This window comes from Sinocyclocheilus grahami, unplaced genomic scaffold (assembly GCF_001515645.1).
Source record: "Sinocyclocheilus grahami isolate Dianchi unplaced genomic scaffold, SAMN03320097.WGS_v1.1 scaffold277.1, whole genome shotgun sequence".
Classification (NCBI taxonomy): domain Eukaryota; kingdom Metazoa; phylum Chordata; class Actinopteri; order Cypriniformes; family Cyprinidae; genus Sinocyclocheilus; species Sinocyclocheilus grahami.
In genome coordinates this window covers 2,243,887-2,256,283 of record NW_015505456.1, presented here as the reverse complement: position 1 = coordinate 2,256,283, position 12,397 = coordinate 2,243,887, and the positions used below count along the sequence as shown (strand labels likewise).

The window sequence follows — 12,397 nt, the reverse complement described above, 5'->3', positions numbered from 1 at the left end:
TTTTTTGTGGTTTTAAGTAATTTTTTCACCTCTTTTATCAACCAAAATTTTAAGAAAATTGTGATAAATGTTTGCTTATATTGCCCACCTGTACTGCTTGGTTAACCTCTTTTCTCATTTGATGTCATGTTCCAGATATTCCAGGCTGTTCCAGATCATGTGGGATTCAACATTGAGCTGAAGTGGATTTCTCAGTTCAAGGTTTGTGTTGCCTAAAGTGATGTGTGCGTTGGTTTGATCTCAGTGTTACCGGAGAGAAAAACACCCTCATTGTATTTGTTTCTCCAAACAGGATGGCTCCTGGGATGGTAAACTCTCCTCCTACTTCAACATGAATCAGTTCTTGGATATCATCCTCACCTGTGTGCTGCAGAACGCCGGCAATAGGAGAATAGTCTTCTCATGTTTTGATCCTGATGTTTGCACAATGTAAGAGGCCTTGTTCACATGCATATTCTATAAAGGCACTGATGTTTAAGGTTATATATATTTACTATAGCAGCCAATTTAAGCACAGTATAAACCAACAATGTTTTTTTTAAATGTACAATATGTCCAGGGACATTTATTAAAGAAATAGTCCACTTAGAAATTAAAATTGGCTGAAATTTTCTTACCCTCAGGCCATCCAAGATGTAGATGAGTTTGTGAAATGTAGCATTGCATCATTTGCTCACCAATGGATCCTCTGCAGTGAATGGGTGCCGTCAGAATGAGAGTCCAAACAGCTGATAAAAACATCACAATAACCCATAAGTAATCCACACTACTGCAGTTCATCAATTCATGTCATAAAGCGAAAAGCTGCGTGCTTGTGACAAACATAAAGATTCATCATCAAGATGTTTTTAACTTCAAACTGTTGCTTCAAACTAAAATACAAGTCCATAATCTATAATATTGCTTTCTCCAGTGAAAAAGTCATCTAGTCTGAATCAGGAGAGAAATATGCACAAATCAAGCACCTTTTGCACATTTCTAAACAAATATGTTGGTGGATTTTGATGTGAGAGGACAACAGGTGACTTTTTCCCTGAAGGAAGCGTTATGGATTATGGACTTGTATTTTGGCCAGAAGCAATGGTTTAAAGTAAAAAAATCTTTAATGATGGATTTGTTTCTTACAAACAAAGCTTTTCACTTCACAAGACATTAACTGATGGACTGGAATGGTGTGGATTATTGTGATGTTTTTATCAGCAGTTTGGACTCTCATTCTGACAGCACCCATTCACTGCAGTGGGTCCACTGGTGAGCAAGTGATGGAATGATAAATGTCTCCAAATCTGTTCTGATGAAGAAACAGACTCAACTACATCTTGGATGGCCTGAAGGTGAGTAAATTTTTAGCCAATTTCCATTTTTGGGGGAACTATTCCTTTAAGGATGTAAATAGTCAACCTTAATTTTGTTTTTAAGTATAAATAAATTGTTGTCTTCTTCAGGGTGAGGCAAAAACAGAACAAATACCCCATCCTGTTTCTGACCCAAGGAGTGACAGACCTCTACCCTGAACTCATGGACATCCGCTGTCAGAGCACTAAGATCGCCATGAGCTTTGCTCAGAGTGAGAACATACTGGTAAGAGATCAATGGTGTAACAGCACAGCTGTTGATACTTCAGAGACAGAGACAGCCAGTTTGGCAGCATCAAGCGGTGCCATGTCAAATTTCATGACAAAGACTAAATAAAGACTTTTTGTATGTGTTCACAGGGAATCAGTGCTCACACTGATGAGCTCTTGCGAAACATGGAGTTCATCAGAGAGGCTCAGTCTAAAGGGTTGGTGGTCTTCTGCTGGGGTGACTATAACAACGACCATGAGAACAGGATGAAGCTGAGGGAACAGGGCATCGATGGCCTCATATACGACAGGTGGGCTATAATTTGCCTTTCTGTACTAGGGAACCTTCAGTTCCTCCAACAGCAGTCTTTAGTAGGGCTGAGAATATTGATTAAATGTTTACTCGCACTACATATTGAAAATGTATTGTTGAACTTTTTACATGTGAAAAACAAATCAGCTAGTCATAAAGGTTCAGCAGCAAAGTCATAAAGATATATAAACGTCATAAAGGTACAGTAGCAATATCAGTCTGTTTAAGTATGAAAAGGGGTGGAAAATGGTCAGTTGTGTTTTTGGCATAAGAAACAAAAACTATAAGAACATATTGCATAAACCCACAAGAGATGATGTTGTCATACATAATTTGACTGCCATGTTGACTCTTTCAACATCATCAATGATCGTGCATGCATTTCTGTATAAATGACGTAGTGGTTTACAGTATGGCTCCTCCCTGATGGCCCAGGCATATCAGCACATGTCTGAGTGAAGCTGCGTTTCATTCTGGGTAAAGATTAATCTAATCAGTGATGTTCTGTGTTTATGTAATGCACTTTATGCCATATATGCACTTTTCAATTAGTTACAATCAGACATAACCTCTGGCTGTGTAAATATCACTGTGTATGTATGTGGAAAAAATGTAGCTGTAAAATTTATCCAGTAAAACCAGTTCTAAGGTCCGTCATAGTGTTGGGCGATATGGTAATTTTTCAAATCGTCATATCGCCAGTCCGTGAGATTGCCGATAGATGATATTATCGTGCGTGGGTGGGTGGGGGCAAGAGAGAGACTCACTATACTTGTCATAGGCTATTTCAAGAGAGAGAGTGAGGGAGCCTATGGAAGCACCACGAATCTTAATAATATACTTTCAAACATACTGATAAACTAACATGTTAAATACAAAAATATTTAAAACAGCTAGTTCATATATATCCGGATACAACAGTCATACATGGCTAGGACCGCACATCCTGTGACAAGTTTGCCGCATCGACGCACAGAAGTTATCAGTCTGGTCTGCAAAATCAGTCAACGGTGAAAATCAAAAGTAGATTTATTTTAAAGACCAACAGTTTAACACTAAATATTGGACATAAACGAACATGTTAAATATAAAGTATTTAAAACAGGTAAGTTCATATATTTGGAGTAAATTTAAATTAAACGGATACATCAGTCATACAGCGCTCCTGACCGCGCGCCCCATGAGATGCGTTCTAACATAACTGTGGCATTAAACTCAGTTAGTGAGGGCTTGGTTAAAATATTGCACATATATATGCCGTTCAGATTACTTGTTAAAGTGCAACGAAATACCTTATATCACCAGACAATATGTATCTGTGTTTGTGGTTGGAGACTCCTTCACCGGCTACAGGCTCCTCATTTGCACGCGCGCAATAATAATAATAATAATTATTAATACATTAATAGGAGTATGAGCCTAATATCGTCTTGACTATCGACAAAGACATCTGCTATCGTCGATATCTCTGACTGTCGTCGATACACGATACTATCGTCTATCGGCACAACCCTAGTCCGTCAAGCACTGACAGATGTTTACATAACATGCTGTGTTTGCTGTTTTTTTGCAGTTTCTGACAGTTCAGCTAATATTTGTTCTGTATTTTTTATATATATACACACACACACACACACAATACTTAAATCTGTAGTTTCTATACATGTATACAATAATTATATATAGGGATGTAACGATTCACCACGAGCCGGATGAAAATCGATACAAATATGTGACGATTCAAATCGGTTGAGATGTTGTCGTCGATACACGATACTATCGTCTATCGGCACAACCCTAGTCCGTCAAGCACTGACAGATGTTTACATAACATGCTGTGTTTGCTGTTTTTTTGCAGTTTCTGACAGTTCAGCTAATATTTGTTCTGTATTTTTGTTCCTTCTCTACTGTAGTAAAACCCTCAAGACCTGCTTAGAGAAACTCTGTTCCTTTTTATTGAAATTTAAAGGAATAATTCACCCAAAAATGAAAATTCTGTCATCATGTATTTACCTCTGCTCATTCCAAACCTGTATGATTTAATTTTTTTTGTTTAGTATTAGTTTGTCATTTATTTTGTGTAAATTATTTTCTTTGCAATTTTGAATTCATTTTTAAATCAATATTTTCATATATATATATATATATATATATATATATACACACACACACACACACAATACTTAAATCTGTAGTTTCTATACATGTATACAATAATTATATATAGGGATGTAACGATTCACCACGAGCCGGATGAAAATCGATACAAATATGTGACGATTCAAATCGGTTGAGATGTTAAACGAATCGCGATACATTTGGGGGTGGGAGTTTATATGAATGTATCTTTGAGGGGAACTGGCTGTCTTTAGAAAAGTTTAGATGATATTTTCTTTTCATCTCGTCTCTGTATAATTCATATTAAAGCAGCACTCATAAGTGCAGTGCTGCTTTGTTTACAGCGGTAACCAAGGAAATGCTGTATCTGCTGTTCCATGAGCGCCACCTGCTGTCAGAGAGTGAATCTGCGTCTCATTCAGAGCTTCTGCTCTTTGTTTCGTGCAGATGTTTCATGTAGTGTAGTTTCACAAAACTAAAAATCGAATTGTGAATCGGTATCGTTAATCGCATCGTGAGTTGAGTGAATCGTTACATACCTAATTATATACAATAATAATGTATTACTAGCAAATAGTCTTGAAAAGATTTCAGTTTCAACCTTTGATTTGTTTGATGTGATTTTTCCTTGGTAACCAAATATTTATATGCATTATTGACTCTTTATTGACTTTTAGTCCCTTTTTCCTTTTTTAAATATTCCTCACACCTTTTTATGGTAATTTGCCTCTTTTTTCAGAATACATGAATGCTTGGTGCCAAAGCCTAATGCTTCAACTTCCTCTGATGCCCGTAATGTCATCTGTTTCCCAGTTGTTGTTTTTTTTATTTTATTGGCATTTGGCTGCTTCCTGACTTGTCATTCTCACCGACTAGCACCAAGAGAACCGCATTGTTTTACAGCAATGATGTGAGGCAGTAAAACTGGAGATTTGTTTTTGAGTAGCTTTTATTCAAATGATTCAGCACTGGGTTGAGGTTCAGCTGCCTGTTACATCATTCTGAGCATTCGAGACTTCCTCTTTATATGGGTGACTTAGTTTCCCTCCCAGAACTCATATTACACAAATTACAGTGCAGATGTGCATTTGTTTTATTTCCACTGTGAATTTTTCAGTACTAGCCACGTTAACAGTGCATGATTCCCCTCCGTGGACCTCAATGACTTAATCATTGAAGGATAAATGAATGAATGAATGGATGGATGGATGAATTAATGGCTTCTGCTCTCAAACCAGCATGATTGAGGATCTTGATAAAGGCATGGCAGAAAAAAGCTGCATTTATCTATATATGAATGATCTCACTCTAAATGTATTTGCTGTGCCAGTAAACCCAACTTAAAGGGGTCATATGATGTTGCTAAAAATAACATTATTTTGTGTATTTGGTGTAATGAAATGTGTTTATGCGGTTTAAGTTTAAAAAAACACATTTTTTCCACATACTGTACATTATTGTTTCTCCTTTAGGCCCTGCCTTTCTGAAACGCGTTGATTTTTACAAAGCTCATCGGTCTGAAAAGCGAGGTGTGCTCTGATTGGCCAGCTATCCAGTGCGTTGTGATTGGTCGAATACCTCAAGCGTGTGACGGAAATGTTACGCCCCTTACCATACTGTGATGCCGTGTCCTGGCTACACAGCTCAAAACTCACGTTTGAATGGTCCGTGGCAAATCCTTTAAATATGAAAACGTACGTACAGTCTGTGAGTCAGAACAGATGGCATTGTAGTCTACTCTCCCAGGATCAGGAAACAGTCCTCCATAAAATGTGCCACACACATCTGAATATTTGGGTTGAACTGTTCTGGAACAGTGTTGTAAATACAACTTAACCACTGATTTCTAGTCGTGTCCTCTTTTGGAAGGCCAAACTGTTTTGCACTGTTTCTTTATCCACAGAATCTGTGATGACAAACTCGAGCAGCCAAACATCTTCAAAGTAGAGGAACAGGGTGGAACTCTAAAGGAGGTTATTCAAACATGTGGCTGCTCCTCCTACAGCATTCCCTGCTCCTCCATGCCGTGTGCAGGAAAAGCCCAGGATGCCAACGGGGAGTCAGATTCCGGCCTCAGTTCCTCTTGAGACCCACACAGCCAGTCCACCTTCACTCTATGTCTGTAATCTTCCAACAAAGCACCAGAACTAAGGCACAAATGCACTCTGTCATTAAGCCAAACTTAAGCCTGAGATGTTTTAGAGTATAATCATGTAAAGAATGATATTGGGGTCAATTACACAACGCTAACTTCCACAAAGGCAATATTTTTGCTTTATTTAGCCAATTTGCTGTATATTGTGATGCGAAAAATTCTGTATAGAATGAGTCATATTTGTTTTATAATTCTTAATATTCTGTGTTTTAATGCTTCAACTTCCTCTGATGCCGTAATGTCATCAAATAATATTCTTAATACTTATGTGAAAACTATTTAGCATTGAATAATATTATAAATAAGAAAATATTTCATTTCCAGGACCTGGTCATGGTGTCGTAATCGTATATAATTAAAAAACAATTTTAAATAAATAAAACATACACAAAGTAAACAGACTAAGATTGAATTTGCAAAAAAGGTTGCATGCCATTTTTACGTTAAAAGACTGGCGTTGAATAAATTGTGGGTGAAAAAAATTGGTTGATGAAAAATAAAACTGCAGTAGTTGTAAATGCAATGTTTTCAGCAAAAATTCAAAAACTGTTAATCTTTGATACAGGGTGATTGTGAATGTTAGAGTAAGCTGACTTCATTCGAGGGCACTAGATGTGGTGTTTCAATGTTTGATGTTGAAATGCTCTTTTATCTGTCACAGGTGAGGTGGCCTTTGGTGTGTAACGTCATTCTGCAGCTGTGTGGTGTCCATTAATATTTAACATTCTGCTCTGGCCGCAGGTGAGCATTTCCTATTTGTTCTCCCACATTATACATATAAGCATCAATGGAAAATCACCAGCAAGTCTCCCTTGCACTCTGAAGGCTGTGTCTGAAATCATAGTGAGCTGCCCACATTCATAAGCCACTTATAATGGCCAGAGATACTGTCTAGCTAGTTTTAATACAAGTTATTGTACCTATAATTGTTTTCCACATATTGCTGCAAACAAGAGTGCAGAGGAAAGGAAACAAACCACCCTTTCCTCAAATGAATCTTATATAAACAGAGGAAAGGTGTGCTGCTTTTATTGTACTTTGTAGATGATTTGAGATTTGAAAGTACACGCTCCTGTAAAGTTGTATGCCTCAGCCTGTTTCTTTCACTGTTTTGCTGTCTTTACAACTTTAAGATATGCACTATGTTATCATATATCACACTATGTCACACTGATGGCTTGGATTTTTACATTTGTGTTTATAGACCTTTTCATGTCCCAATATGTCTTAATATATTGGATCAAATAGTAAATTCACTATTAGTAAAGATGGGAATCTTATTAGTTCATTTCAATTTTGTGCTAAAAGAAAACCAAGAGATGCAGTGATTTTTAAACAACTATTTAAGCAAATGATGCCATTTTTGCCATGTCCAAATCATACAATACAAACCAAATATTACAGGAATATTTTATTATATTGCATAATATTCACTTTTAATAATCAAAGAATTCTGCATTGCATGAAAGACCCGTGCAAACTAATATTGAGCTACTTTCAATGTTTCAGCCCTTGAACTACTTGTAATGAACTAGTCTGGCGATCTACAGTACCATCTAGTGCTCAGTATGTAATGTGCATTTATTTTTCGTCATAATAATCTGCAATGGCATTGCAGGAGCTTGTTGCTGATTAATCAACATTGTGGTGAAAGCTTGCTCTTTATATATGCAACTTATACATGAGCTGTAATGAACCAAAATTAAGCCTACAACATTTTATCTTCACATACTCTAACTAAACTAACCCACACATCGAATCAAAGTAAAAAATAAAATAAACAACAATAATAATAATTTTACCATATCCGGAAGATTAAAACTACTACAAATCGCGCATTTATTCAAATATTGTTTAGTTAAAATGACGTTAAGTTTATAAAATTGCGGGTACAATCATTTCAAAATAAAGTCAGGCGTAATTGCAATATTACGTAACGCGCATTTATGCGTGTGTATATAGGAGTTGTAGTTTATTTGGGTTCGATTCTTTTTAACGGCCTTTCAGTTAAGCTCGGTCGCAAAACAACAAATCCCATAATGCTTTGCTCGAGCGTGCTGAACGCCCACGCTTAATAAACGCAATGACAGTAATCCCCCGCTGCCATAGTGACAGAGCGCGAGAGAAACGAGCAGATAAACGAAAATAGATTTGAGTGTTTATCTGTTAATTTAACTACAGAAATAATGGACAATTCCGGGAAAGAAAAGGAGGCAATTCAGCTCATGGCTGAAGCCGATAAGAAAGTGAAGTCTTCCGGCTCTTTTTTAGGAGGAATGTTTGGGTAAGATTAAATAGATGCTTACTTCCTTATTTATTTAGAGTCCGCTGGTCTGTTAAGAGATGTTCTCAATATGATCACGTTGCCAAGCTTTGGTTTTATGTTAATTAGTTGATACTGAGTTTTTAATTGTATAAAAACTAAAAATATATATGAATTTTATTGTACAAGGGCCCAAGCTGTGACAGGCCGCTTTGCGCATCAACCGATGGAAAAAAGGGCTTGTTCATTAAAATGCATAGTTGATCTTTTTAAATAACGATTTTTGCATGATCATTATGAATTAAATAGTGATAATAACTGATATGATTCCATGATTGGGCCACCAAGTGAAGGGTTTTGTGTTTGGCGCATTAGTGGCGCAGTGGCTGCAGTATTTACATGATTTTTCTTGTTTTTATGTCACTGTAATAATATTAACAAAGAGGGAACACATGTACAATGATAACTTACTACCGTGTTTACATATGGACTTTTTATTTTAGTAATGTTTACATATGGACTTGAATTTTTAGTCTGTTGCACATTATGTAATAATAATCTAAAGTTAATGTGAAACAAGATATGGTACTATTTTAATATTCATATGAAATGGATTGCAATAAAATATTTATAAGTGTATTCATTTGAAATATTATGATTAATAAAAATAAATATTGATTAAAATAAATTCGAATTTTAAAATGTAACCTATTTTAAAATATATATTTAAAAGCACAACTTTATTTTAATAATTATAACTTATAGTTTTACAACAGTGGCTGATTAAAGCCATTCTTCAGTTTATATCCATATTTTTTTGAAGAGCCCGGTGTCGACAGCAACAGTGAGATGCTTTATTGACACCCCAGACATATTCAGCACATATTCAGTGTTATTTATAGTAAACAAGCTCTGACCTAGTATGGATTTATTTCAAATAGTTTTTATTAATATGATATGAGGCACTTGCAAACTGACCCGATTGCATATTTCCACCAGGACACATGTTTTCTAGGCTATTACCAGCTATAATTTTCTGACTTAACCCACTAATATACATACAATCAAATTTGACTTGGTAAATCAATATTAACTAATATTAATAAAGTGTTACCTTCTGGTTTGTAGATTTGTTAGGCAAGCATTATAGTTTTCATTAAGGTATTAAATTGGAAAAAAGACATAACTGAATCTTCTCACATCTTTCAGAGGAAATCACAAAGTGGAAGAGGCATGTGAGATGTACGCCAGAGCGGCCAACATGTTCAAAATGGCCAAAAACTGGAGTGGTATGTGCTTTTTAGTGGTGCAGACATGCCGTGCTTCATCTTTAACCAGCGGTATTGTATTATATAATGCTGAAAAGGTCATTATGTAATATACATACAAATAGTTTGAATATGAACCCTTTGTGCATTTTTATATATGTTCAACTGCGAAATATAAATATTTCTCATTAATGAAGTTATCCTAATGTTATCTTGAATAATTATACAGCTTTGTTTGTAATTGGCAGGATATATTATGATGTTTATTATATATTCATATTCTGCTGTATCCAGCTGCAGGCAATGCTTTCTGTCAGGCGGCCAGAATTCACATGCAGCTTCAGAATAAACACGATTCGGCCACCAGCTACATCGATGCGGGTAATGCCTTCAAGAAGGCAGATCCACAAGGTGAGGCCACAGATCAACTTCCAGCTTCATCACAGTCAGTTGATTTATTCTGTATTAGCACGTTGATTCATCTCAAGATGAATATATAATATATGACTGTTGCTGAGCCGTCATATATTTCTAAACAAGTTCATTCTATCACTTTTTTAATGAATGGATTCATGAATTAAATTACTCTCGTTTTATAAAACAGTTGTTTCTGTGTGAACTTAACAGTGTTATTTTAGTGTTATTTATGTACTATTATAGTCTTATTTATTATTAATATTTTGAGTTAGCCCTTTTATTTTTTATTAATTTTATGTGCTTTTGTCATTTCTATTTTTTTTTTATTATTCATTTTGTTTAATATTTAGTTTTAATTCATTTTTGATTCGTTTTCATATCATAATAATCATATTATATAAATCCTTTCTAATTTTCCTTTTTAATTTTATTTCAATTAAGCAATTTTAATTATGTATATATATATATATATATATATTTAATTAGATTTTTTTTATTTGACTGTAAATGGCAGGGGTCTCCAAACTCAGTCCTGGAGGGCCGGTGTCCTGCAGAGTTGAGCTCCAACCCTAATTAAACACACCTGAACCAGCTAATTAAGGTCTTACTAGGCATACTAGAAACTTCCAGGTAGGTGTGTTGAGGCAAGTTGGAGCTAAACTCTGCAGGACACCGGCTCTCCAGGACCGAGTTTGGAGACCCCTGGTATATGGCATAAGAATGAATGCTGCATTGCAACTAATATTAGGAGATTTCGATGAGATCAGTCAGTGAAGGTAGAAGTGATGCCACAGTCCACTCACAAATGTGTTGCAAAAACCAAAGAAAGTGCATTTGAATCTAGAGTTTATTAAAAATGTAAACAGTTCTTTACACACAATAATTCAGCAGTGTAGCGGTGTACGTAATAGACAAAGTGTGTGTTTATATATTGATATGGGCTTTTTTATATATATATATATATATATATATATATACACACACACACACACACAGTGCCGTGCGAAAGTATTCATACCCCATTAATTTGTTCACATTTTGTTATGTTGCTGCCTTATGTTAAACTGCTTTAAATTACTTTTTTTCCCACATCAATCTACACTCCATACACCATTCTGACAAAGCAAAAACAGAATTGTCACATCTTCGTAAATTTATTAAAAATAAAAAAACAGAAATAAGTACATTGCATAAGTATTCACTAAATATTTTGCTGAAGCACCTTTACAGTCTCAAGTCTTTTTTGTTTGATGCGACAAGCTTTGATCATCATCATTTGGCAATCATCTGCCGTTCTTCTCCTCACCTCTTCACCTCTCAAGCTCTGTCAGGTTGGATGGGAGCAAATGCACATTTTCAAGTTTCTCCAGAATTATTTGATTGGGTTCAAACTCATGCTCTTGCTGGGCCACTCAGGGACATTCACACAGTTGTCTATAAGCCACTCTTGCTGTGTGCTTGGGTTCATTGTCCTATTGGAAGGTGAACCTTCTGCCCAGTCTGAGGTTCTGAAGGCTCTGGACTAGGTTTTCATTAAGGCTATTGAGTCTGAGAGTCCTCTAGGTGTTTTTATGCAAAATCCAAGTGTGTTTTCATGTGTCTTCACTGAGGAGAAGATTGAGTCTGACATAAAGCCCAGATCGATGTTGCAGTGATATTTGTCCTTCTCTAGATTTCTCCCATCTGCATATATGATCATGGAGCTCAACTAGAGTGACCATCATGGTCTTGGTCACCACTCTAACCAAGACCCTTTTCCATCAATTGCTCAGTTTGGCCTGGAGGCCAGCTCTAGGAAGAGTCCTGGTGGTTTCAAACTTCTTCCATGAAGGGTGACAGAGACTACATGCTTCTGTGACCCTTCAATGAGGCAGATTTTTTTTCTGAACTCTTCCCCAGATGTGTGGCTTGACACAAACCTGTTTCTGAGCTCTACAGGCAGTTCTTTTGACCTCAGGGCTTGGTTTTTGCTGTGATATGCATTATCAGCTGTTAGACCTTTTATTAAGATGTGTGTGCCTTTCCAAATCATACCCATTCAATTGAATTTGCCACATGTTAACTTCACTCGGAGTGTAGTAACATCTACAAGCAATTTGAATGCTCCTGAGCTAAATTTGAACTGTCCCAATGGAATCATTTAATTTCTTTTTTTTTATATAAATTTGCAAAGATGTTAAAAACCTGTTTTTTGCTTTACCATTATGGTGTATGGAGTGTAGATTGATGTGGGTAAAAGTAATTAAAAGCAGTTTAGCATAAGGCAGCAACTTAACAAAATGTGAAAAAAATGAAGGG

The 12,397-nt window shown here is 36.0% G+C and overlaps 2 protein-coding genes across 3 annotated transcripts in view; both read left to right on the top strand.

The window, feature by feature from the left end:
* LOC107600082 (glycerophosphocholine phosphodiesterase GPCPD1-like) overlaps positions 1–6,391 on the top strand; it is a 12,710-nt gene extending 6,319 nt beyond the window's left edge. The window contains exons 11-16 of one of the 2 annotated variants that reach the window (XM_016291872.1): positions 136–201; positions 293–429; positions 1,446–1,581; positions 1,716–1,876; positions 3,792–3,910; positions 4,736–5,394. In XM_016291872.1, the coding sequence (XP_016147358.1) occupies positions 136–201; positions 293–429; positions 1,446–1,581; positions 1,716–1,876; positions 3,792–3,910; positions 4,736–4,737 (621 nt within the window). In that variant the 3' untranslated portion in view covers positions 4,738–5,394. Of the gene's footprint in view, positions 1–135; positions 202–292; positions 430–1,445; positions 1,582–1,715; positions 1,877–3,791; positions 3,911–4,735; positions 5,395–5,899 lie in introns of those variants that run through there. The other variant, XM_016291871.1, reaches the window with a different exon arrangement.
* Positions 6,392–8,209: 1,818 nt separating this feature from the next.
* LOC107600111 (beta-soluble NSF attachment protein-like) overlaps positions 8,210–12,397 on the top strand; it is an 8,895-nt gene continuing 4,707 nt past the window's right edge. Inside the window, exons 1-3 of the mRNA XM_016291902.1 lie at positions 8,210–8,435; positions 9,624–9,703; positions 9,977–10,144. Coding sequence (XP_016147388.1) covers positions 8,338–8,435; positions 9,624–9,703; positions 9,977–10,144 — 346 coding nt within the window. The 5' untranslated portion in view covers positions 8,210–8,337. The remainder of the gene's footprint in view (positions 8,436–9,623; positions 9,704–9,976; positions 10,145–12,397) is intronic.